Raw genomic sequence first — 22014 nt, 5'->3', positions numbered from 1 at the left:
GTGTCAAGTGTAGTTAAAAGCGTTTATTGGTTCTCAAAAAAACACTTTTAGTTATTCTAGAACCTATCCTAAACAGGTGTACACACTACTTAAATGATCTGTAATTTTTTTTATTTGCCGACAGACGAAGGAATTGGTTCGGTCAGTGATATTTTGAGCAGTACTCAATTTCATGTCAGAAATAGAAATAGAAATAGAGAGAAAGATGAACGCAAATGCATTTTCATGGCCATACAAGTTTCCAGGCTCAGGGACAGTAATTCCCGATCCATAGTCCAGCTTGCCAAGGTCCCTTCATATATAAATCATACGTTAAGATCATAAGACATGCATGTGATGACTCTGTGAGTACTGCAATTTAATCCAGTTTTCCTTCAGAGTTCAACGATTATGCTGGCTGTTCGTTTTAGATCCTGGGGTCAAGTTTTCGGAAACCAACACAACATATAGGTTATATATATACATCGGTTTCCGAATACAAATTAGGTTATATATATAGGTTAGTATTTCAATGAAAATATAAATATGGGTTAGTATAGGTTATAGAATACTTCTTTTCTATTTAGTAAATATATTTGAACAATTTCTTTTTCTTGACCAAATCTCGCACTTGGTGCCATTTCAAGAAATACACAACAAAATTGTATATAAAGAACACTCACGAGAGACATTGTTCACGTGTACTGTAGCAGAAACATTGTTCACAAGTCCAGTACATCACAAATCGCACAAATGTAGCATAAACAGTATTGTTCAACAAATTAGGGCACGACACGACACGTCACCTCACACAGGTCACCAAGAGCGAACTACTCTGATTCTAAGTTAAATTGAATACGGAGAATTTTTTATTCATTGTATTACTCTTCTCCAAAGTGGAGTATATATAAGGTTTACATGAGTGCTTTACAAGTAATTACTGGGAACCTAATTACAGTAAGACTAAAACAGGCTAATATATATTAGCGCAACAAACAAATTAATCCTAAATAATAACAACTCGCAACAGTAGTTTGCTCGATTACTTGTTGAATTGGAACGGTCTGCAGTCCCTTGCAACATATTGTCCGATACATTGCTGCAGATAAATGATAAATCATGTAATCTTTAATCGTTAGATCAATGAGGAAACAAGCACAATTTTGAGACTTTAAAATGTAGTCAAGGACCAGGTGAACTCACAGATACGTGCCAGACTGAACGAGATTAATGACCCCTACTGGTACAGTGCCAGTAAGCAAGTTACTGTTTAATTCCCTAAAAATGAAATCAAGCATGGACGACTGAGTAAGAAAACATATTATCCGATAAAAATGCTTCTAATCACTCAGCTCTACTTAATTTCACAGGCTTATGGATGAGATGGACATTTTTAAACTTACAGGATCTGTAAAGATGTCAAATTGCCAAGACTAGGAGAAATAGATCCGGTCAGACGATTGTTGTAGAACCTCCTGTCAGTATAAATAACATACAGCCATGCATCAGTAAAACCAACAGTACCAGAATTGTTGTTAACAGGTTTAGTGATACATAATTTACATAGAAAAAGCTCATTTAAAAATTCAATTCAAATGGCTTGATGGAATTCAAACAACTCAGAGAACATTGTTTATAAAGGGAATATGTACTTACATAAACCTCAAGGAACTGAGCTGTCCCAAAGATGTCGGAATTGTCCCTGTGAGATTATTCTGGTAAAGATCCAAGCTGACGAGTTTTTTCAAGTTACCAATTTCCTCTGGAATAGATCCAAAGAGGTTATTGCCATATACCTCCCTGCAGTGAAAATATTTAATTAAAACAAACATATTTACCTACTTATTTTATTCTACTAAAAAAAACTACTCTAGTTTGTAGTTTGAGAATTGGGGAAGATGGTCTTACAACTACTCAAGGTTGGCCAAGATTCCCAGCTCAGGGACAAGAATTCCTGACAGGTTATTATCGCCGAGGTCCCTTCATATATACAGATGCATATAGACGAATCTTATTTAGTTACCAAACTTCCAAGCGGGGGCTAATTAGTTGAAGGAATTGGAGCAACAAGTAATGAACTGAGTTTAAACTGCTTACACCCTTATAACGCTGTTTTCGGAATTGCAAGTAACGTGGTACCAGGTGCATGGACTTGGCAACGTTGAATTCCAGCTCTGGAGGGCATTGTTTGGGTCGACCAAGCTATGTTTCCAGACATTCAGAGCATCTCCTGTTCATGAATTAAATCATTGAAAATAATTAAGCCTTAGCCAGCATAAATTTGCTTGAATTTGCCTGAATATAGAAAGTCAATATGCATACTTTCCGAGTTGCAATCCACTGATGCAATTGCTACTACTGCAAGAAGCAAAACAAGCAGAACTCGAGAACTCATTACGCACAAATCAGTTGAGTCTAAATGATAAGGTTAGAGTAGAGCTTGAATCATTATTTTTTTTCAGAGGAACTGAGATTTTATAAGGAAGATGAACCAGCATTGACATTGATAATATGGTAATGATGGGGGATTATTTAACAGCACCGGATGTTGTTAGGATTATTATATAAATGACCAGCGGGATGCTTCGGGAGTGAAGGTTGACCGGAGGGAAAGTCCACAATCAATCTGGAGTCTAAGGGTAAGGGGAGAGATGCACATGAAACGAGACTTTAAGGTGGAGATATCCAAAATATGATGTCACCACTTATTACTACGGTTTAGTGATATTCCTTTTCACTTATAAGTGAAGGTCTTATGTTCGCTTCTCACAAAGACAATTTTGAACCACATTATTATGACTGACCCATTGCGAGGCTTAGCCTACTCCCCACCTTTTCGTATAGATAATATCTTTTGTTCAAAAAATAAAAGAACATGTCACCATATCTTTTAATTTTTCCCGATTGGCGACCCACAATAGGTTTTGGACGCCACCACCTCATGCCCCCGTTTCATTTAATTCTTAGAACGAAGAAATGTTTAATAATTCTGAAATAATGCATCGTGAGTTTTCGACTTGTTAGTCTGAAGCCGCCAACCCCCCAGATAGAAACCGTAAACCAGTAAACATTCCGAGGGTGTTTACCAGTTCAATGGAAGTCTCTGTCTTTAGCATGACAACTTGGATTGTCGGCCTTCTCATTCGATTCCTTGTCAAGAATCAAAGTGTTGACCTTGCAGAAAGTATTGTTTTATTGGATAGCTTTGATTATTTTCCACTTATTGTTTTTGTTTTGGGAGAACAGCGGAGCTGTTTATATGCACGCATGCACGTCGCAGACAGATAGACCAAACAATAATATCTGATTCCATGGGGAGTGCATAATTATAAATTTGCCTTGCGACGAAAGTGACAAATATTTACAAACATAGAGCTAGGAGAAGCCTAACTCGACGCGGATCTAACCATCGGGAGCCTCGGTAGTAGCCTTCACAAATCGACCCTTGACTCGCTTCCTAGTATCAGCTCTTGCCTTCCTCGACTCGTACCTTATGTGCTTATCGTATCTATCCACAAAATGGTACAAGTTCTGTTATACAGTGAAGGTGGGGTGGGGTAAGTAAAAGAAGATAAAAAGGAAACATACCTTCGAGTTTTCTTCTTCTCTTTGTAACGAAGCATGGCGTTGCCTCTATTTTGTGCAAGCAACTCCATGTCCGCTTTTGTTCCTAACGTTCTCATACTGATACCATCACCCCTCATAAGAAAAGATTGTTCCATAAAATTGATGTCATTAGAGGCACCAGAACCTTTGTCATTGCCAAACACCGACCCTGATGAAGGCTGTCCAATAGGGATGTTGTTGCTTTCGGATGTTGCTGGACCCAGACTGCCTGCTGGGTTATTAGAGGTGATCTGCATTTTTGAATTAAAAAGATCACAATATTCAACTGCAGCCCTCACAGTTCAAGAACCAAGTTTACATACGAGAAGTTATGCATAAAACTTGTCACAGATGCTTTGATATCCATGTCTCAAATATGTGAGTTCCAATCATCAAAAAACCACTTGCAAAGCACTCAAACAGCGTTTTGTTTACAATCTTGACCGTTTTGTTAAGACTCAAACATCTTGTTACATTAAACATCAAATGTTTTGTGCCACAGTAATAGAACGTTGGTTTCGTACTTGATACATTAATATTTTAAATTTCTAGTTACGATGCATGAAAAGTAAGAGGAATTACCACATATGGAATTTATACATCTCTAAAACGGAAAGTGAGGTTCAAAAAATCGCATACAGGGGGTTCTAGAGGATGTTGATTTTGTAACATTTTCCAATCACAACCACTACTGTCGAGATTGATTGACATACAAGATACGTGAACATGACAACAGGTTTCACACAAGGACAAAATGGTACTGATGTATACACAATGCCTCAGAGAACTTAAACAAGAACTGATTTAACAAAAAATGAATACAAAAAGGACTTACATTGAATTTTGTATCATCTTGTCTAACAGGGCAGTTCATCTGGTAGATATCTCTTAACATTTTAGTATCAGTCAAAGATGGTTCTTTCATAAGTTCACTGAAATCTTTAATCATAAATCCCGAAACGTTTGAACCATATGTGACTTCCAATGGACCTGACTCTTCATGATCCCTCAACCGTCCTAAATTAAAATCCCATATCTGCGAGCCAGTAGCAAGCTAGCATATAAAACCCATAACACTGGAAAAGAATTCAGCGCTATCAAAGCTTAAAGATAACTTGCAGAGGAAGTAAACAAAAACAAACTGGGAACCAGAGTGGCACAAGCTCACAACTGAAATCCTATCAACGAAAGGAAATACTTTCTTTGCTCTTTGCTCTCATATTCCCACTATACGAAGTTCTCGAGTTAGAAGTAGATAGATGCAGGAATTATAAGGAACACTGTGTGGTCTATACTAGTGGAACTTGTAAGAATGAGAGTTGTTCAATATAAAAGGAAGAAAGTGATAAGCTGGAAGAGAAACACGTAACACATATTAATACGCAGGGGTGAAATCTCGGTTAAACATTGTTCCCATTGTCATGAAATAAACAATGTTGATTCGTTATCGATGTGTTTTAACCAAGTTCAATTCGGTAATGAAGTAAAATAGACAACAAACCAAAAGCAAATTCAGGACAGCACCTGAGTGTTCTGACCATGGGGGTTGCTATCCCACAACATGTCACCGTCACGATTCTCTTCTGGCATCTTGAGCAGAGTCGAAAAGGGTGTTTGTTGCTGCAACACCGTCTCCAAAGAGGCAGCACGAGCTGCAACCCCACCAACACCACCCTTCTCATTCCTCACATCAATCGAAGCAAGTTCTTCTACATCCCCATTTCCATTCCCATTCTCCTCCTGCCAACCATTCCTCGTCTGCGTCCCTGGCACTAAATTCTCACTGCCACCACCACCTCCGCCGCGGCCGTCACCGCTGCCATCCAAGTCCCTCTTAAGCAAGTCCAACAGCTGCTTCTGTATCCCCTGCTTCTGTTTCCCGCTTATGCCCCCACTATTCTGCCTCTTCATATCACCAGTCAGGTCAACGACGCCGTTCTGGATGGGCACCATCAAGTCCTGCATCCCAAACCCATTCCAAGACGAATCCATGGACGGCAAACCCATATCCCAGTTCTGGAGCTGCGGGTCGGGTCGAGCCAGTAGACTCTTATCCTGGAGATCCAGACCCAAAAGAGACGCGAGCTCGAGCGCCGAGGGGCAGCCGGAGAATCCTTCGAGAGGGGTGCGATCGTGCGCGGCGGTGACAGAGCAGCTGCCGTGGGCGTCCCAATCGCACTCCTGGCAGAGAACGAGGTTGTCGGTGGAGCAGCGTACGGAGACGGCCTCGGAAGCGCAATTATCACAGATCTGAGAGCGCACGTGCTTCCGGGAGAGCAAGTTGGCGGAGTGCACGTGCTGGTCGCAGAACAAGCAGAGCTTGGCGGAGTCTGCCCGGCAGTAGAGAACCGCCGGCTGGTCACTGCAGAAATCGCAGGGCACCCCCTCTACACCTCCAGATTTGGGGTTCACCATTTCCAAAATCCCTAATTTCCTACCTACCAGTATCAAACTATTCCAAATTTTGCAGAAAAATTCAAAGTTTCAAACTTTGTGAGAGATTTTCAAAACCCTTTTGAGAATCTGAAAAAAAATAGTTTGAAGGTTCCGGAGCAGAAAATTATGAGAGCAAGAAATGACAAAAGGAAGAGTGTGTTTTGTGCTTTTCAATTTTGGCTTCTGATCGCGATGCTGATTTTTTTTTTTACCTTTTTATATTATTTTTGTTGCTAAAATGGAAAGGGGTGTAAATGGTAAGCGGAGTGTATGTATGAGTAAGAGCAAATCTTTCTTACTATCTTGGGAAGTTGCTGACACGCTCAATTATTATTAAAAGGTCTCGGAGAAAATATCGTAAGGGATGCGGCTTATTCGATTAAACTAGTGATCAGCATCACCATCGTCAACCTTTTTGCTGTGCCGACGTCTGCATTAGCATGTTAATTACTGTTATCTTTCTGTTTTGGTAATTAAGTTTTGCACCATTGTGATTTAGTAAAACAACTAACTTATGTACCCAGAACACTATCGTTGTGCTTCGGATAATAAAATGACATAAGTTTCACATGTCGCATGAATAGTTTGGTATATTATTATTTTAATGTATTTTTTTTAGGTAATTTTTTATTTTATTTTAAAGAACATCGATGGTGTGAGAAAATTTACACATAGTCAAGAGACATAAACGATACCGTCATAAAGTAAAAAAACAAAATATATAAAAAGAGGGAGACATAGTCAAATTCAGTGGGCCGAATCGAAGTCTTCCTCCTCACGCTTTCTACTAGGTTAACAGCTTCTGCCTATAGGCCCGTCTTTACGTTTAGGTTGGATACATTCCTTTCAAAGTGTGATTTTTTTTCATAAACCTTATCCTCTTGAAAATGAGGATATTTTGTTTATATCTTAGTGTGAGTGAATGAGGAAGTTACTTGCTCGCTTGTTAGCCACTGCTGTTTTAGTTGGACCAACTTCCCTAGGTGGTAGGTAGGTTACTCACTTAGCGTTGTTCTCAACTCTGCTTCTTACCTGTGACCATAGTTTCTTCTATTTTCTTCGATAGACCAAATAGATTAATAAGGCCTCTTAGGGGCCAAAAAGCACTGAAAGAAATGTCCAGCTACTCCTTCTAAATACGAGAAAAAGACGGGGAATATAGATTAAAAAGGGAGACAAGCAAGTAAGCTAGTATGCTTAAGAAATCTGAATGCTGAAAAGAAAGGATCCCTATAAGAGGAGCGGCACACTAAACAAATGAAGACAAGAGAAGCCCTAAATTAACTAATCTATCAGTATTCTATTCTCAAAATATATGAAAACAACAGAAAATCATGTGCTGCAATCGAGAAATACAATTTTTGCAACGAATTTGGAGCGACCAAGGAGGAGAAAAAGAACCAGAAATAAAGCAATAATTACACTAGAAGAGTCACTTTCAAGTCATAAATTTTGCTCTTAATGAATCATAAAAATTTGGTCCTTGTGTTTTGAAATTTAGTGAAAAGAACTCTTAGTCCACGACAAAAAAAAAAAAAACTCTTAAATTTATGAAGTCTTAACCACTAACACTTCCCCCTCTTTATTAATGAAAAATTTTAAGTTCGACTTACTTGAATAAGAAATTTAATACTTCATTATTATGAATCGCATATTATGTGGCCTAGCTTTATCTTTTCCACCCTTTAACGTAGTATATCGTAGTGTATATAGACAAAGATGAAGTTACGTGGGGACTTGTGAAGGGCATGTGCCCCCATTGGGTTAGTTGTCATCACATCGGGTTTGTCTTACGTTTACCTAATACCTACACCAGAACACTACATCTACCCCGGCTAATTGATCACGGACGTATAAAGTCCGTTATAAAAAGTCAAATTTAACCACGGACATTTGAAGTTAGTTGTAAATAATTATTATAACAATGGGCATAAACAAACCTATGGTTGAAATGGTTAAAATAACAACGCATGTTTAAAGCCCGTTGTAATTTAGCTAAATATATACACGAGGAAAGTCCGTGGTTGCAAAAAGTTTTAACAACAATGCCTTTTTAATTTTATGACAGACTGTAATTGTTATCTATGTAATTTAATTTTTTTATTTTTTAATCAACCAGTATCTCTAATCTCTAATATATATATATATATATATATATATATATATATATATTATATATATATATATATATTAGAAAGCCAGAAATCAAGTTTGGTGTCTCAAGACTTCACCAAAAATAATTAGACTAAAAAGCCCCTTAAACAAAAAAAAAACCCAAAACTGGCTGAAAATAATAGAATCAAATTCTCATGGGTAATTTTGTCATAAAAAATAAAAAATAAAAACAAATTTTTTTTTTATTTTTTAAAAAGAGACTAAATAAAATGAATTAAAGCCATGTGGGTTAAGCGTGTAAAGGGAAGGAGTTTTGCAGAAAAGAGATAACCGCCGATCGTGGGATTCAAATCCAAAACTACCTCCACGTTCTACAAAGTTTTCCATCAGTTCAGGTTCTTTTCTTACTCAAATTATCAGGAGCGAATGATACCCATTACTATCTCTCCCAATTATGGTCCACATAGCAATCCAAGAACAGGGTAGAGGGATTGAAAACGCATGCAGGGAGTACTGCTGGTATTGTTTAATTTTCATTTGGGTTTTTCTCTCAAGTTATTTATAATTTTTTTTATTGTTGTTCACTGCAGAAACATAAAGCAAGCAAAGTCATCAAGAGAGTAAATTTGTTTACACAAATTTTATGTGCTTTTGAAATTATTCTCGGATTTTATTTTTTGTTTATGAATCATGACAGCTTTTTAGAATCAAAATTGTGTTGCGTGAACATGACAAATATCTCTCAAAAAGGTATATTCTTCCTCCCCTCCTCTCTCCCTACGTGTTGCTTTTCTGTCACTCTCGCTCATAATAATTTCATATGCTGCTTATTCAGTCTGTAATCTTATAAGAATAATTTCATATATATTCTTTTTAGTTCAGTTATTGATCATGATAAGTTGTGGCACTACAAGTTCGATATTTTCTCATATGCTACTTATCGCTGCAAGTACAAAAGCATGCAAACTATAGACTATCCCTCCACCTAGCCTTCCTAAAAGTTGCGTTAGGTTTTTGGTTCATTTACTTTCAAGTTTGGATAAATAGGTGCTCATTCTATTTTTATTTTATCCACTAATTTAAATTGCAAATTGAACCACTAATTTACGGTTTTTATGTAGTTGTGCACAGATAAAGAAGAACGAGGACGAGGGAGAATGGGGAGATCTGCAGTAATTGACAAAGAGTCTTTCCCTTTGTTTTTCCGTTGTCTTATGGTATGGATCCCCTCATTTAATTTTGTGTTTTTTTTACATGAACAATTTGAAGGAATTAAAATGTCCTCATTTGGTGTAGGTGGTCTTGATTTCTAAGCTTTATATTTTTCCTTGTTTGTCTCATAGGTGGTTGGTGGGTCTAATTCATGAGGGTTTATAACTCAAATATCAACTACATTTACAGCCACCTACAAATTTAAAGTGTGATTGGCTTGCAGGAGATGTGTGTCTTCTTGAAGAAACGATTGCAGAGAAGACGAATATCATTGGAGGACTAAGGTTGGAACTAAGACTTGAGTTTTGTTTTAGAGTGTTAAGTAAAGTCTCTACATATTTTGGTGATTTGGTATATTTCTTAATATAACTACTCATTTTGTTGTTAATTTTAGTGTAATATTTGAATATATGAATTTTAATAAAGTCAAATTTGTAATTTTGTATATAAATATCTTTATATATATATATATATTTTTTTTTTTTTTACTTTTGGATTTTTTTTTATAATGAGCATTAGCCGTGATCAATTTGTAATTCACAATGGCCATAGCATGTGGTGTTAGATCTCAATCTACTACGGGCACAATCCGTGGTTACATTGCATTTAACAACGTGCATAGTCCGTAGTAGAAACAAAGACTTTCTATCACATCTAGAATACTAACGGGCACAATGCCCGTGGTAGACTGCAATTTATCACGGGCATCCACTGTGATAGATGAGCTTTTTTCTTCTAATGTTAAGTAACATCTGCATTCTCACTTGCCGAGTTCTCATATACGTACCTATTCAAGATTTTCTAACGCCAAACATGTAAACACATAAAACAAACTCAGTACTCCAACAGATTCAGAGGCACACCTGTTTATATACTAATGTAATTTTTCTCTTAACCATATAGAGAGTGCTCAATAATGCTGAACATTTTTTTCATTTTCTCTTCACTCGTGTAACTGAAGGTATGTTTGGCAAAGAAACTTCTAAATTTCAAAGGATTTACGTAAATGGTGATGAAGAAATTGAGATTTGAGTAATTAGAAAATGCACCATATGAGCATTATAAACAGCATGTGAGAGGGATTTGCAAATGACTATCTTAAAGTTGGAAGTTCCTTATCCAAACATATCAGTGCGTTTGCCTAATAAAATCTTAGCTCTTGTTATTTGGAGTTGTAATTATACAGAGGGCAGGCTTGCATACATGAATTGAGGTCTTTCAGCCTTCCACGGTGATTTATGTGGTTTGATGTTTATATATAAGAATTAAGTACCATGACTTTGATTCGGGTAATTATAAAGCTTACCCTTATTATTCTCACACTCCAATGGCAAACAAATTTTTCGATAAACCATTGTGGTAGGCCTTATAAGAAAAAAAAAAAAAAACATATATATATATATATATATATATATATATATATATATATATATATGTCCCCTTTGTTCTCCGTAAATTGGATAGTTTGAGAGATTGATCGAGAGGTTAACATTGTAATAATTACACATGTGAATGTTACCTTCACTGTGACAGCCTGTCCCAAAAATATTACAACGTACGTGTGAAAAGACAAAATTGCCCCTAGTTCGATTTCTTTACGTTTTGTGGTTATTTTTGGTTGGTTGCTGGCTAATGGTGGACCACACATTTCCCTCACTGTTTTCTCCCTTTCCCTGCATCTGTCCCGAGTCCCCATTCCCTTCCCATTTCCTTTGAAACGTACAGACACACCCACACACCCATCAAACCTTCACAGATCGAAGAATCCAAGCATATATTCAGACTCGTGAGACTTGTAGGAGTCCAACCATACCCATTTCAGGTAAGAACACCTTCGTTTTCACGTCGAACCCACGATGCCCGATTTTGGGTACTGTTCATACACACGTGATTTCTCACGTTTTAGGGAATTTCAAGCTTGTAGGTAGCTTGGTGACGTCCCTAGGAGGCTCGGGGTGGTTCATTTGAAGGTTTTGGACGTCGGGATCACTAGATTCGAAGTTGGCCGGAGTTGGTGTGATTTTTCAGGTGAGATTTTGTGGATTTTAGCACTTGAAAGTAGTATGTTTGTGTTCCTCTAGTTCTAAGCTTCATTTTGGTACCAATTTTATGAAATTTGGATGAAAAACGAAGAAGATATCAAAGTTTGAAAAATTCTCGATTTTCCAGCGCCGGCAACGGCGCCGGAGAAGACGACGGAATATTCCGTCAAGTCTGACGGAATATTCCTGACGCCGTTGACGGAATCTGTTAAATCTGACGGAATATTCCTAACGGCGTCAGTTGACGCCGTCAGCGTGCCAGGCACGTGCTTGCGCGTGGCCGGTGCGTGGGGGCGCGTGTGGCGGTGAAAAATTATTTTAAAAATATGGGGATGTTCCTGAGGTTGAGTAGATCACGTTGGTGTATTCATACACCCCATTTGAGCATTGTATGAGAAGTTATTTCTAAAGGTTGGTTATGTGCTTTAAAATTAACGTTTTTGTAGTTGTTTCGCATATAGGTGATACCTATCCCGAGGACGGGCGTGGTCACTCGAGGCAGGGGGGTTACGACCCTTCCACATACCAGTGAGTGGGCTTTTGGTTTTCCGTATATACCTATGTACATATATTTTCCCAGAAATTGATTGAAATGTTTATTTGTCTTATGCCATGCATTATATTATCGTTGTTTATGTGTCGTTAGTTGCATTATTAGCCGTATATATATATATATATATGCATATATATATATGCATATTTGGTGCTGTGGACGCACAGGTAAGTGCCAGGTAAGTGTTATTTATGTTTACATTCAGTAGTGATTCGAGTTACTTAGAGAGCTCATAACCTGCACCCCCGGTGTTAGTGCTCCCGCCCAGAGTAGGGCACAGTCCTTCACGTGATGTTCACCTCCCGCACCACACGCTCAGCTTGGATCCAAGTTAGGTGCACAATCCTGTCGTACAGACCACTTTAGGTGGTTCCGACTCGTAGGTGACCTGCGATTACTCGCCCAGCCTTCACGTGATCGTAGCACTAGAGCGTTCGTATGTATTACACCCAGGCCTGTCGTACAGACCACTTTAGGTGGTTCCGACTCGTGTGCAGGTCTAGTTAGTGAGATTGAGATTTGAGCTCTAGATGCAGCTATACAGGTCACGTTAGGTGACTCCGGCTGCCAGCTTTTGTGTTATTGATACGATTTATACCTGAGCACTTGCATTTCATTTTGAGGTTTGGCATGGCATATTCTCGAGCATGATTGGTGTGTGTGTATATATATATATATATATATATATATATATATATATATATATATATACGTATATCTATTTTCTGGGAAGTATACAGGTTTTACGGCGAGGGGTTAGAATGTATTTATTAAATGGTTTTCGAAAAGCTTTGTTTTTGCCCACTCACGCTTTTGTTTTGCGCCCCTCCAAGTTCTAGTTGACTAGCAGGTTTGGTGGTTTCCCAGAGGGCTTTTCCGGCACATCTGACAGACGATCACCAGCGTAGGGCCACCTTCGGGTGTACTGTTTTTGCGTCGTTTTCTTTTGGACTGCTTTAGGCTTATTGCTCTGAACTTGTGTCTCACTTACGCTAGCACTTGTTTCTATTACCTTATGTATGCTAGTTTTAGTTATTCGTACTATTTACATTACTATTCTTTTAGCTTCCGCATTGTGCACATGGTTATGTCACTCCCACGTGACGGCCAGCATGCCCTGATCTAGATTGGGGTGTGTCATTCACCAATTTTAAAACACGAAAAACAAAATAATACTTGCATTTTTTTTTTTTGGATGAACTCATTTTCTCCTTTAAATAAGTAATAACGTATCTTGATCATACAAATTTCATAATCAGGAGCGTTTAACTTCTTAATTTCTACTTGAAGATCACTCATAAAAAATCATATTAGTCAGAGATCATCATGCATACAAATGTATAGAATAAACTGACGACATAGGTATCAAGTAACATATTTATTATTAACCATCTCTTTATTTGATAGGTTTGGACAATTAAATGATTTTCAATTCGAACGATTTTTTGTAGGAATGATCTTCAAATGAAGATTGTTGGAAATTTTGAGTAGAAATTTCATTGTCCCACATTAGTCATTACCAAAAAGTTCCCTCACTTTGTAAGGCTTTGTCCCTCATAAAAAGTGATTAGAGTGATGGACCATAGAGAATAAAATTGGGCTCAACCTTGGGGTTGGGCTTTGGGATGTACTAATTAATTGATAATTAATATATAATTAATTATCAAAAGATGAGCCTTGGGGCTCGGGCTCTAATAATTAAATTCTTTAATAATTATTTTTAATTAATTTTGAATTTAATTAATTAATTATTTTTTATAACAACAGACTCATCTTTGAAGTAATGAAAGAACGCTAGAGAGCAAAGCACCCCTCTAAGAACATGTCTCCCAATAGACGCATCCCATTCTCATACCTGTTGCGAACATGCATAAACCTATTATATATATATATATATATATATATATATATATATATATATAGTCATTTGTATGACATTTAGAATACAAAAAAAATCAAATTCTTCTTCTACAATCCCAAACATTCTTACTGAGATAACCGCAAAGAAATTTGCCAGAAGTAAAGTTTTCAAGTGCTGGAATTCTAACTTACGTAGTTGAATCCTGGTGAAGCAGACATCTGTAGAATTACAAGCACTGAGTAGGGACGAAATTTCTGTTTCAAAGACATTGCGGTATGCAAGCCTCAATCTTCAATTTGTCTGTTTAATATTATTTCATTTGATCATACTCTGTTAATTTATTTATTCACATTTATTATCTATTAGCATAAATAAATTTATTATAAATTGTTGATATATCTCCAACAAAGATTAATAAATCGAATGCTTTTCATCGTTAATTTTATGCGACCAAGATACATTATTCGCTAATAGACCCAAAAAAATGTGAATCCCCACATGGGGAAATATTATCCTTTTACAAATACTCGGGACTTCTATTCAAGAGAAGAAAAAAAAAACTTGGGGACTTTCAATTCATATAAAAGAATATTAAAAAAAAAAAAAAAAAAAAGGGGTCCAAATCTTAAATTGAAGAGTGAAGTTGAACATCGTCACCCAAAAATGATGTAATCGATGTTATCTTCATAAATTAAAAAGCAAGTGATAATATTTGGAGCAAAGATAATTACAAACGAAGTGAATTTTCCGAGGTAGCACTGCAACGTGGCGACTCAAAGACAGTGGGGTTGATGTGATGACCGCCGCAGAGTGACTCAAGAGAAGGATTTGGTAGAGAGGATCCTCCTCATCAATTATCGTGGGTTGTTGGATTTTTATCCAACGGCTACAATCATTATAACTTTAAAAGGACCTTCCTGTTTGTAGCAGTTGGATAAAAATCTAACGGCCCACGATGATTGATGAGGAGGATCTTCTCCATTAGCTCAGGAGAGGATCCAAATTCGAATCCTCAATCATCGTCATCATGATTTGATCGGTATATAAAACTTACATGCAATACAATTGGAAAGAACGTTAAAATGTTGATATTACATAATCATTTTGTGTATGTTTGGAAGAGAAATGCTAAGGAGATTTTTCATAAGTACGATTTTTTATAGACTTTCTGTTATCTTATGTTTTGAGCACAAAGTTTTATAAAGTTGTTTCGAAAATTAACGTTAAACAGTAAGATGTTAGAAAGTTCATGAAGAGTCTCACTTTGAGAAAGTTTTAGTAGCATTTTTCATGTTTGAAATAATGGCCATATCCCATAGGGAAGTGTTATTGGCATTCTAAAAATCTCATTCTACACTCCTCACATGTGTAATTTTCTTTTCTAATATAGAAAGTTTGGAGTGTAAAATGAGATTTTTGGAGTGTTAATAATAATTTTCTATCCCATATGGCTGACAATACATAAAATGTCCATCATGCATGACATGAGTTTCTAGTTATAAGAGATAGTGAGGTGAGAGAATGCAAACCCGAGACATTACGTATAAGAGAAATTGTCTTAATCAGTGAGTTATAAACTCTTTTTACATGTCTTACATGAGCAGCTTAATAAGTATTTGTATTGTATTAGTAATTCAAAAAATAAAACACATCAAAACCAATATTTTAGAAAAAAGTTACTCAGGTGACTTTGTAATGGAAATAGGGTACACACAAAAAAATAAATCACAGTTAAAAAAAAAAAAAAAAAACTAACTCTTAAATTGTTTATATCAAACTTATAATTATCGAATTGGTTCCAAAAAAATAATTATCGAAAAAAAAAAATCTCATATAGGAAAAGCACCCTATATTAAAGGGGAAATAATCTTAAATTAAGAGGGGGGGTCCTCGTTCTGGGACTAGGATCCTCTCCTAATCTAAGGATGAGGATCCTCATGACCAAGGGATGTGGGTCGTTGGATAAAAATCCAACGGCTACAAATAGGGGGGTCCCTTTAAAGTTATAATAATTATAACCGTTGAATTTTTATCCAACGGTCTACATCTCTTGGTCATAAGGATCCTCATCCTTAGATTAGGAGAGGACCCTGGTCCCTCGTTCTGCACACAACGTAGTCACGTGCTTTTCCATCTCAAATCGTAATAACAACGATTTTGCCTTCTCGCTGACCAGTCCAATTCTACGAAGACTAATCTTCACCGTCCAGATCAAATATCGAGGGGTTGCGAAATAAATAAGAATATATCTGGTTACCCAAATATGAATAGAAATTCTAACTTAAAATTTTGTAATCAATTTATAAAACTTTGTGCTTATGGTCAGAATCATTCATATTATAAATTACTTTGTAAGCATTACAAACTATTTATCTATTTGCTATAGTTAATTGAATAAACTATCTTAGTTTTAGTTGATTTTGACAGAGATAATTATAAAACCAACTCATATCCACACAAGATAATAGTTATGAAAACAGGGTAAGCATCAATATCACATATATTAAAGTCACCCACCTGAAGCTCGCACTATGAATCCCTAGCTCGAATATCGAGGCGTCACGAACGATCGTCGTCTAGAACAAATATCATATCACATCTCAGAATTTATATCAATAGAACATGTAATCGTAGCTTGTACACGTCATCTAGGACATGCTAGATGGATTTTGGGATCCATTGATCAAAAGTCAACTGTCGAGTCCACAACCCTTCTAATCCAATTCAGAAGATCCGCATATTGGATTTTGGATCCGTAACTTCCCAAGTCCCCATTATGCTCATAGAACAACATACTAAAATCTCATCGTGATTTGACAGTCAGATCTCTGCCAATCACAAATTGAAGTGGCGGTCAACGTTTGGTTTTACAAACTTAGAGCGTATCAAAAATTACGTACTATAACATATCAAAGTTTGGTGTCGATCTAACGATCGGATTGTCAATTTGTATAAATGACCAAGTGGCAGTCGTTATCAAAATTATAGTCATACGACGAGATTTCGTCAATCAGACGTCACATATAGAATCAGGGTATCCAAATTAATTTAGGAAGAGCAGGTGGGGTCTCGGCCCATCCGCCACCGTTGGTGGCGGTCGGCCATCTCAACTCATTGGAAAATTCAACTATTTCAAAAAATTACCAAATTTTATAGGCAAGTAGATCTCAGTAAGTAGAGCAAGTTTTATATCTGTGACCAAGTCCAATTTTCCTAGGAAAGGCCCCAAATTGGCTCGCACCCATCGAAAACCTTAGAATGGGTGAGCTTCGATTCTCCTTCCTCGGTGTTCCGACGCCCCTACAACTGGTTGGGTCTTGTTCCTGGGTCCAAGGAGAGTTGATTAAGGGTGGTTTTGGGTGGTGTAACTCGCCGGATTGGCGAATTGCCGTCGAGAACCCCCACGACGCCGTGCGTCGTCCTCACGATTTAGGAGCCAAAATGCTCTGTTTTTGGAAGGGAAAAGGGTTTCATAGAGGTCGGGTGTTGTTAGCAGGTGAAGGCTGGGGCAAAATCACCTGGAAAAATGGTGGAAGTGGCCGGAATTCACTCTGGGTCGAAACCGGGTTGCTGCGCGGGAATAGGTAGACGGGAAGGGTCCTTCTCTCTCTCCTCTCATGATTGGTTCTCCTTCCTTTATCTAATTGGTCCCTTGCCTTTAGTCTGATTGGTCCACAATTACTCTTACCTGATTGGGCCTCATTCCCACAAGGTGGGAGTTTATTTAATTTAAAAAGTTTAGTAAAACGATTCCAAATGTTTGTAACTATACTGTTATAATCCGGACTTGCAAACAGCTTTCGCCTATGCGCTTATGGTTTCGAGATCTAATTGAAAACATTGATTGTGATCTCGAAAGGTCAACGAATTTTAAAGATTAATTACGAAAATTCAAATCCGATGATTTAATTTAAATTTAACGGAATTAATATTAACTAATAAAGAAAATGTAAACATGAAATACGAATTTAAATAATGAGATACGTAATGAATAGTGAAATTTCGGGGACGGGATTTCACACTGTGTGCTTGAATATTGGAATCAAAATGAAGATGATAATATTTATCTATAACGAATCTGAACCTTGAGCAACTAGCCATGTAACCTTGTGCAGTCTTATGAGATTGAACAACCTAGTAATGCATTTTTAAGTTTTTTGGTCCTTGAATATCACCGGAAATATGTGGTAGTTTCCCTCTTGTTGGTTGTGTGAATTGTGTTATGGAAAATCTTAGAAATTTTGTTTGTTTTGTATCTTGAACACTTGTAAATGTATTTTTTTTTTTGAGGAGTACTTGTTGTTTCCCCTATTAATCGTATGTTTCCATTGTTGGTTGTTTTGGACGGTGGAGTTGTTATATAAGAATCATCTTTAAGTAGGTGTTGGAAAGGCCCCTAAAGCAAATATGAGTCTTCCCACAGATGACATAGATATGTCTTTCATTCTTTATCCCTTCATTTTCTTTGCTCTTGTAAATTGTTTGGTTTTTCTTTATCTTTGAATTTATATTTATATTTATATGTATAAGTATGTATGTATGTATGTGTATCTACTACATTGAATTCGCATGCTTTTAGTTTGTTTAGGTGCTGAATTTTTGTAAATCTGCATTTTCAAATGCTGAATTTTTTTTAACCTAAACTCTGTTTCCCTCTTTTCCCATACAGGTTGCTCTACTTGGGTTCAATTTTAAGCGCATTGAAAATGGAGGGGAAATTGATGCCAGTGCACCTTGAGACTACGCTGAGATTCAGATTTTTCCATCCCAGAACAGGTTAGGTTTTCATCTTCCGATAAATTTTATTCTTTTAAGGGCATATGTTTTCTCCTCTGTTGCATTGGATTATAAAAGTTTATTTTTTCTGTATATGCTACACTAAGTGCATTATTATTTCCCTTTGGTGATTCCTTTTGTTTAGGTGATATTATGAATTTATTCAAATCATTGGAGAGTAACGACAAATTTGATTTTATTTTATTTTATTTTTTGTATTAGAATTGATAAGTTACCTTTCCTCTTCTGACTTATAATAAATTGATAAATTATAATGATTTTTCATATTGTTGTATAGTTCCCTACTGAGTGGAAGCACGAAAGACATTATCAAAGCTGAAAACTACTTGATTATAAGCAGGTTAGATTTCAAAAAACTTATTTATTAGCTTGTGCTTGTCTGGTTATTTGTTTTTTTTACTTATTCTTTGCTCTTTTACTCAATTTGGCTGGTTGTTGCATATTGTGCCCAATGGTCAAAGGCCACACCTATAGAGGGCACACATAATATAATAGTTGTTGCACTGTTGTCATTGGTCTATGGGCACATATGTTGGTGCCTTTTAGCCTCAAAGGGCACAAATAATTTATTACGTGCAGTGCCCAAATTTTTTGTAGTGTCCTAGTAAGAATTCGGTACAATGTTTGGTGTGTTTTAGAATCGTTAGGTTGGAATAGGAGTTGATTGCTATATAAGCAAAAGTTATGTTATTGTATTTGACAATTTACATATTATTAAACAATAATTGAGATTTTCTCACTTTTCGTGGTGTATGTTATTGTATTTGACAATCCTTTCCTTTGTGCTGCGTCAAGTGGTATTCAAGATCGCAGCTTGTTCCGATTTTCCTCCTCGCTTAATAACAAGCAACGATGAGAAATACACAAATGGTAACAATATCGTCGATGATGGTCGTAGGAAAGGGTTTATCTTGGAAAGCTAGAGAAAAAATACAAAATCAAGAAATCTCAAACCAGTAGCGATGCTGCAAAAAGGTGTTGGTGCTATGATTGCTTGTGAGAGACACAGATGACCTTACATTGACGGGGTGCATGCAACAAGTTTTGCCCAAAGCTCGTCCCTTCTGTTTAGAAGTACTTTTAAAGTAATTAAGAACGTTTTTTTTGTTGGATAAATATCAACAATCAATGATAATTTTATATATGCTAATAAATAATAAATGCGAATAAATAAATAACAGAGTATTAACAATGCGAAATAATATTGAACAAACAGATTAAAGATTGAGGCTTGCGTACCGCAATATTCTTGAAACAGATATTTCGTCCATACTCAGTGCTTGTAGTTCTACGAATGTTTGCCTCACCAGGATTCAACGATCTAAGTTAGAATTCCAGCATTGGAAAACTGACTTCTGGCGAGTTTCTATGTGGTTCTCTCAATAAGAAGGTTTAGGATTGTATAAGAAGAATTTGATATTTTATGTGTTCTAAATACCATGCAGATGAATGTATATATAATAAGTTTATACCTGTTCTCAACAGGTATGAGAATGAGGTACGTCTGTTGGAAGTCATCTTTCACAGAGGGGTGCTTTGCTTTGCGTTCTTTCATCTCAACAGACTTCATCTGAAAAGATGAGTCTGTTGATAAAAAATTAATTAATTAATTAAATTCAAAATTAATTAAAAATAAATAATTAAAGAATTTAATTTTCAGAGCCCAAGGCCCATCTTTTAATAATTAATTATATATTAATTACCCAATTTCATTCTCTATGGTCCATCACTCCAATCAGTGGTGAAGCCAGAAATTACCAGGAGGAGGGGCGAAATATAAAAGAGTAAATGTTTTTCATTTTAATTATGTATTATGTACTGCATTTTAGCCAAAACAATGAACAAGAATTAGTAGGATCCATACAACTTTCAGGTTCCTTATCCATTACTTATGTGACAGTGTATAATGCGAAAACACAAAACAATTAAAACTCCATGATAGTTCTCATTACACTAGATTACAGAGAAGAAGACGAAAGGGTCTGGTATTCATTCAAATTGAAGGAAAAATTAATAAAACATAAATTACAAAATACAAAATAAGCAATGTCTGCACCGCCCCCAATGGATTCTGATCTGCTTGATCACAACTGATTTAGGATGCAGAAAGAATGTCATAGACTAAGTAAACAATCCTAGAGAGAGAGGAAAGAAGGTAGGGAATGTCTGAGAAATAGAAAGATACGGAAACGCTTCCAAGTTTGCAACCCAAGAAGGAAGCGAAGTCTCAGGCTTTTATTCAGTAAAACGACATCGTTTCAAATTAATTTTAAACCTTAAAAAAAAAAAAGAACCCTAGCAGCCCCGCACAGAGTAGTGCAGCCGCTGCAGAACCAGATTCTCTGACGAGCAAAGACGAACCAAAGGGGCGGTTCCTCAATTTTAGTGTTGATTTTCGGCGACCGGAGGGGCGGCCACCCCTCCTTGCTCCTACGTGGCTTCGCCACTGACTCCAATCACTATTTATAAGGGACAAAGCCTTATAAAGTGAGGAAACCTTTTGGGAATGGCCAATGTGGGACAATGAAATTTCTACTCAAAATTTCCAACACTTTTGACAATATTTAATAATAATAAAAAGTTAAAATACTAATAAATTAAAAGGCACTTGAAGTTTTTTGTGAGAAGAAACATATGCTATGTACTTTTTCATGAAACGCTCCCAAGTGTCAATTGGGTTGTTTTAGCAATCAATGAGGCAACAAGTGCCCTTAGACAAAAAATCAAAGGAGGAGAAAGTGATTGTGAATTGTGATTGAAGAACATGTTATGGTAAATCGGTTCAAGAAATCAAAATTTAACGAGATTTGTCTAGTGATCATGTCAATTGTCGTAGTACTCAGGAGATTTTGAAAGTAGAGAAGACTTGCTTGTTAGTGAAGAAAATCTAGTTTTGGGCGAATTTCATAAATGTGGCATAAATGATTTAGGCGACAAAATAGATCTTGATAAGCCGCAATCAAAGAAAGTTTAGAAGGAAAGAAGAAGCTTCTAAGTGAAGTGTGAGTATCACGATGGTTTTTCTCCCACCATAGATCTTGATAAGCGGCTAATTGTTTTACTTGTAATTCCAAATGTATAGTGACCGATGGCTTTTCTCCCACCATTCTTCGGCTCAAAAAGGAAATCCAGGAGAGAAAAAATAATAATAATACTTGCATTCTTTTTATGAAACGTTAAGCTCATCTCTTCGAGTAAAAATTGTGCGAGCTTGACTTGACACTGAATTTTGCTGAGTGGCACTACAATCCACTCAAAAATTACCATGTAAAAAGTCTTAAATATAATCTTTTTCTATTCTGTTATATTTAAAATTCTCATAATTATTTTTTCTCCTAATTAATATAATCTAATGGCTATTTTTTTTGTTTATTTCCCCCCTTTTTAATTCCCAAATATTCCCTCCAGTTTCT

The 22014-nt window shown here is 36.4% G+C and overlaps 1 protein-coding gene and 1 pseudogene across 3 annotated transcripts; both read right to left on the bottom strand.

The window, feature by feature from the left end:
* Nucleotides 1-825: 825 nt before the first annotated feature.
* LOC137736252 (uncharacterized) lies at nucleotides 826-2374 on the bottom strand (annotated as a pseudogene). The gene is made up of 7 exons (XR_015955264.1): nucleotides 2302-2374; nucleotides 2077-2209; nucleotides 1888-1959; nucleotides 1636-1779; nucleotides 1383-1454; nucleotides 1183-1257; nucleotides 826-1078 (listed from the first exon to the last, which is right to left on the bottom strand). The product of XR_015955264.1 is annotated as an uncharacterized LOC137736252 (transcript).
* Nucleotides 2375-3264: 890 nt separating this feature from the next.
* LOC137737106 (zinc finger protein CONSTANS-LIKE 14) lies at nucleotides 3265-6346 on the bottom strand. 2 transcript variants are annotated; one of them, XM_068476482.2, is made up of 4 exons: nucleotides 5110-6346; nucleotides 4421-4621; nucleotides 3568-3836; nucleotides 3265-3487 (listed from the first exon to the last, which is right to left on the bottom strand). In XM_068476482.2, the coding sequence occupies exons 1-4, from the start codon at nucleotides 5998-6000 to the stop codon at nucleotides 3382-3384; spliced, it is 1467 nt and encodes a 488-aa protein (XP_068332583.2). In that variant the 5' UTR covers nucleotides 6001-6346; the 3' UTR covers nucleotides 3265-3381. The 2 variants fall into 2 exon arrangements, with proteins under 2 accessions (XP_068332583.2, XP_088538385.1); XM_088682259.1 differs by lacking the exon at nucleotides 4421-4621 and having other exon boundaries at nucleotides 5110-6212.
* Nucleotides 6347-22014: the final 15668 nt, after the last annotated feature.

The sequence above is a fragment of the Pyrus communis genome, chromosome 13, assembly GCF_041283825.1.
Source record: "Pyrus communis isolate YQ-2024b chromosome 13, ASM4128382v1, whole genome shotgun sequence".
NCBI lineage: Eukaryota > Viridiplantae > Streptophyta > Magnoliopsida > Rosales > Rosaceae > Pyrus > Pyrus communis.
Note: the sequence above shows the minus strand (reverse complement) of the source record. Positions and strands in the feature narration are given on the sequence as shown.

Excerpts from the sequence above, each read along its gene's own strand:
- LOC137737106 (XM_068476482.2), bottom strand. The coding sequence starts at position 6,000 with ATGGTGAACCCCAAATCTGGAGGTGTAGAGGGGGTGCCCTGCGATTTC. Across the intron at positions 4,622-5,109 it reads CCCATGGTCAGAACACTCAG|ATATGGGATTTTAATTTAGG; the intron begins GTGCTGTCCTGA and ends ACTGGCTCGCAG. Across the intron at positions 3,488-3,567 it reads GAGAAGAAGAAAACTCGAAG|ATACGATAAGCACATAAGGT; the intron begins GTATGTTTCCTT and ends TTTTGTGGATAG.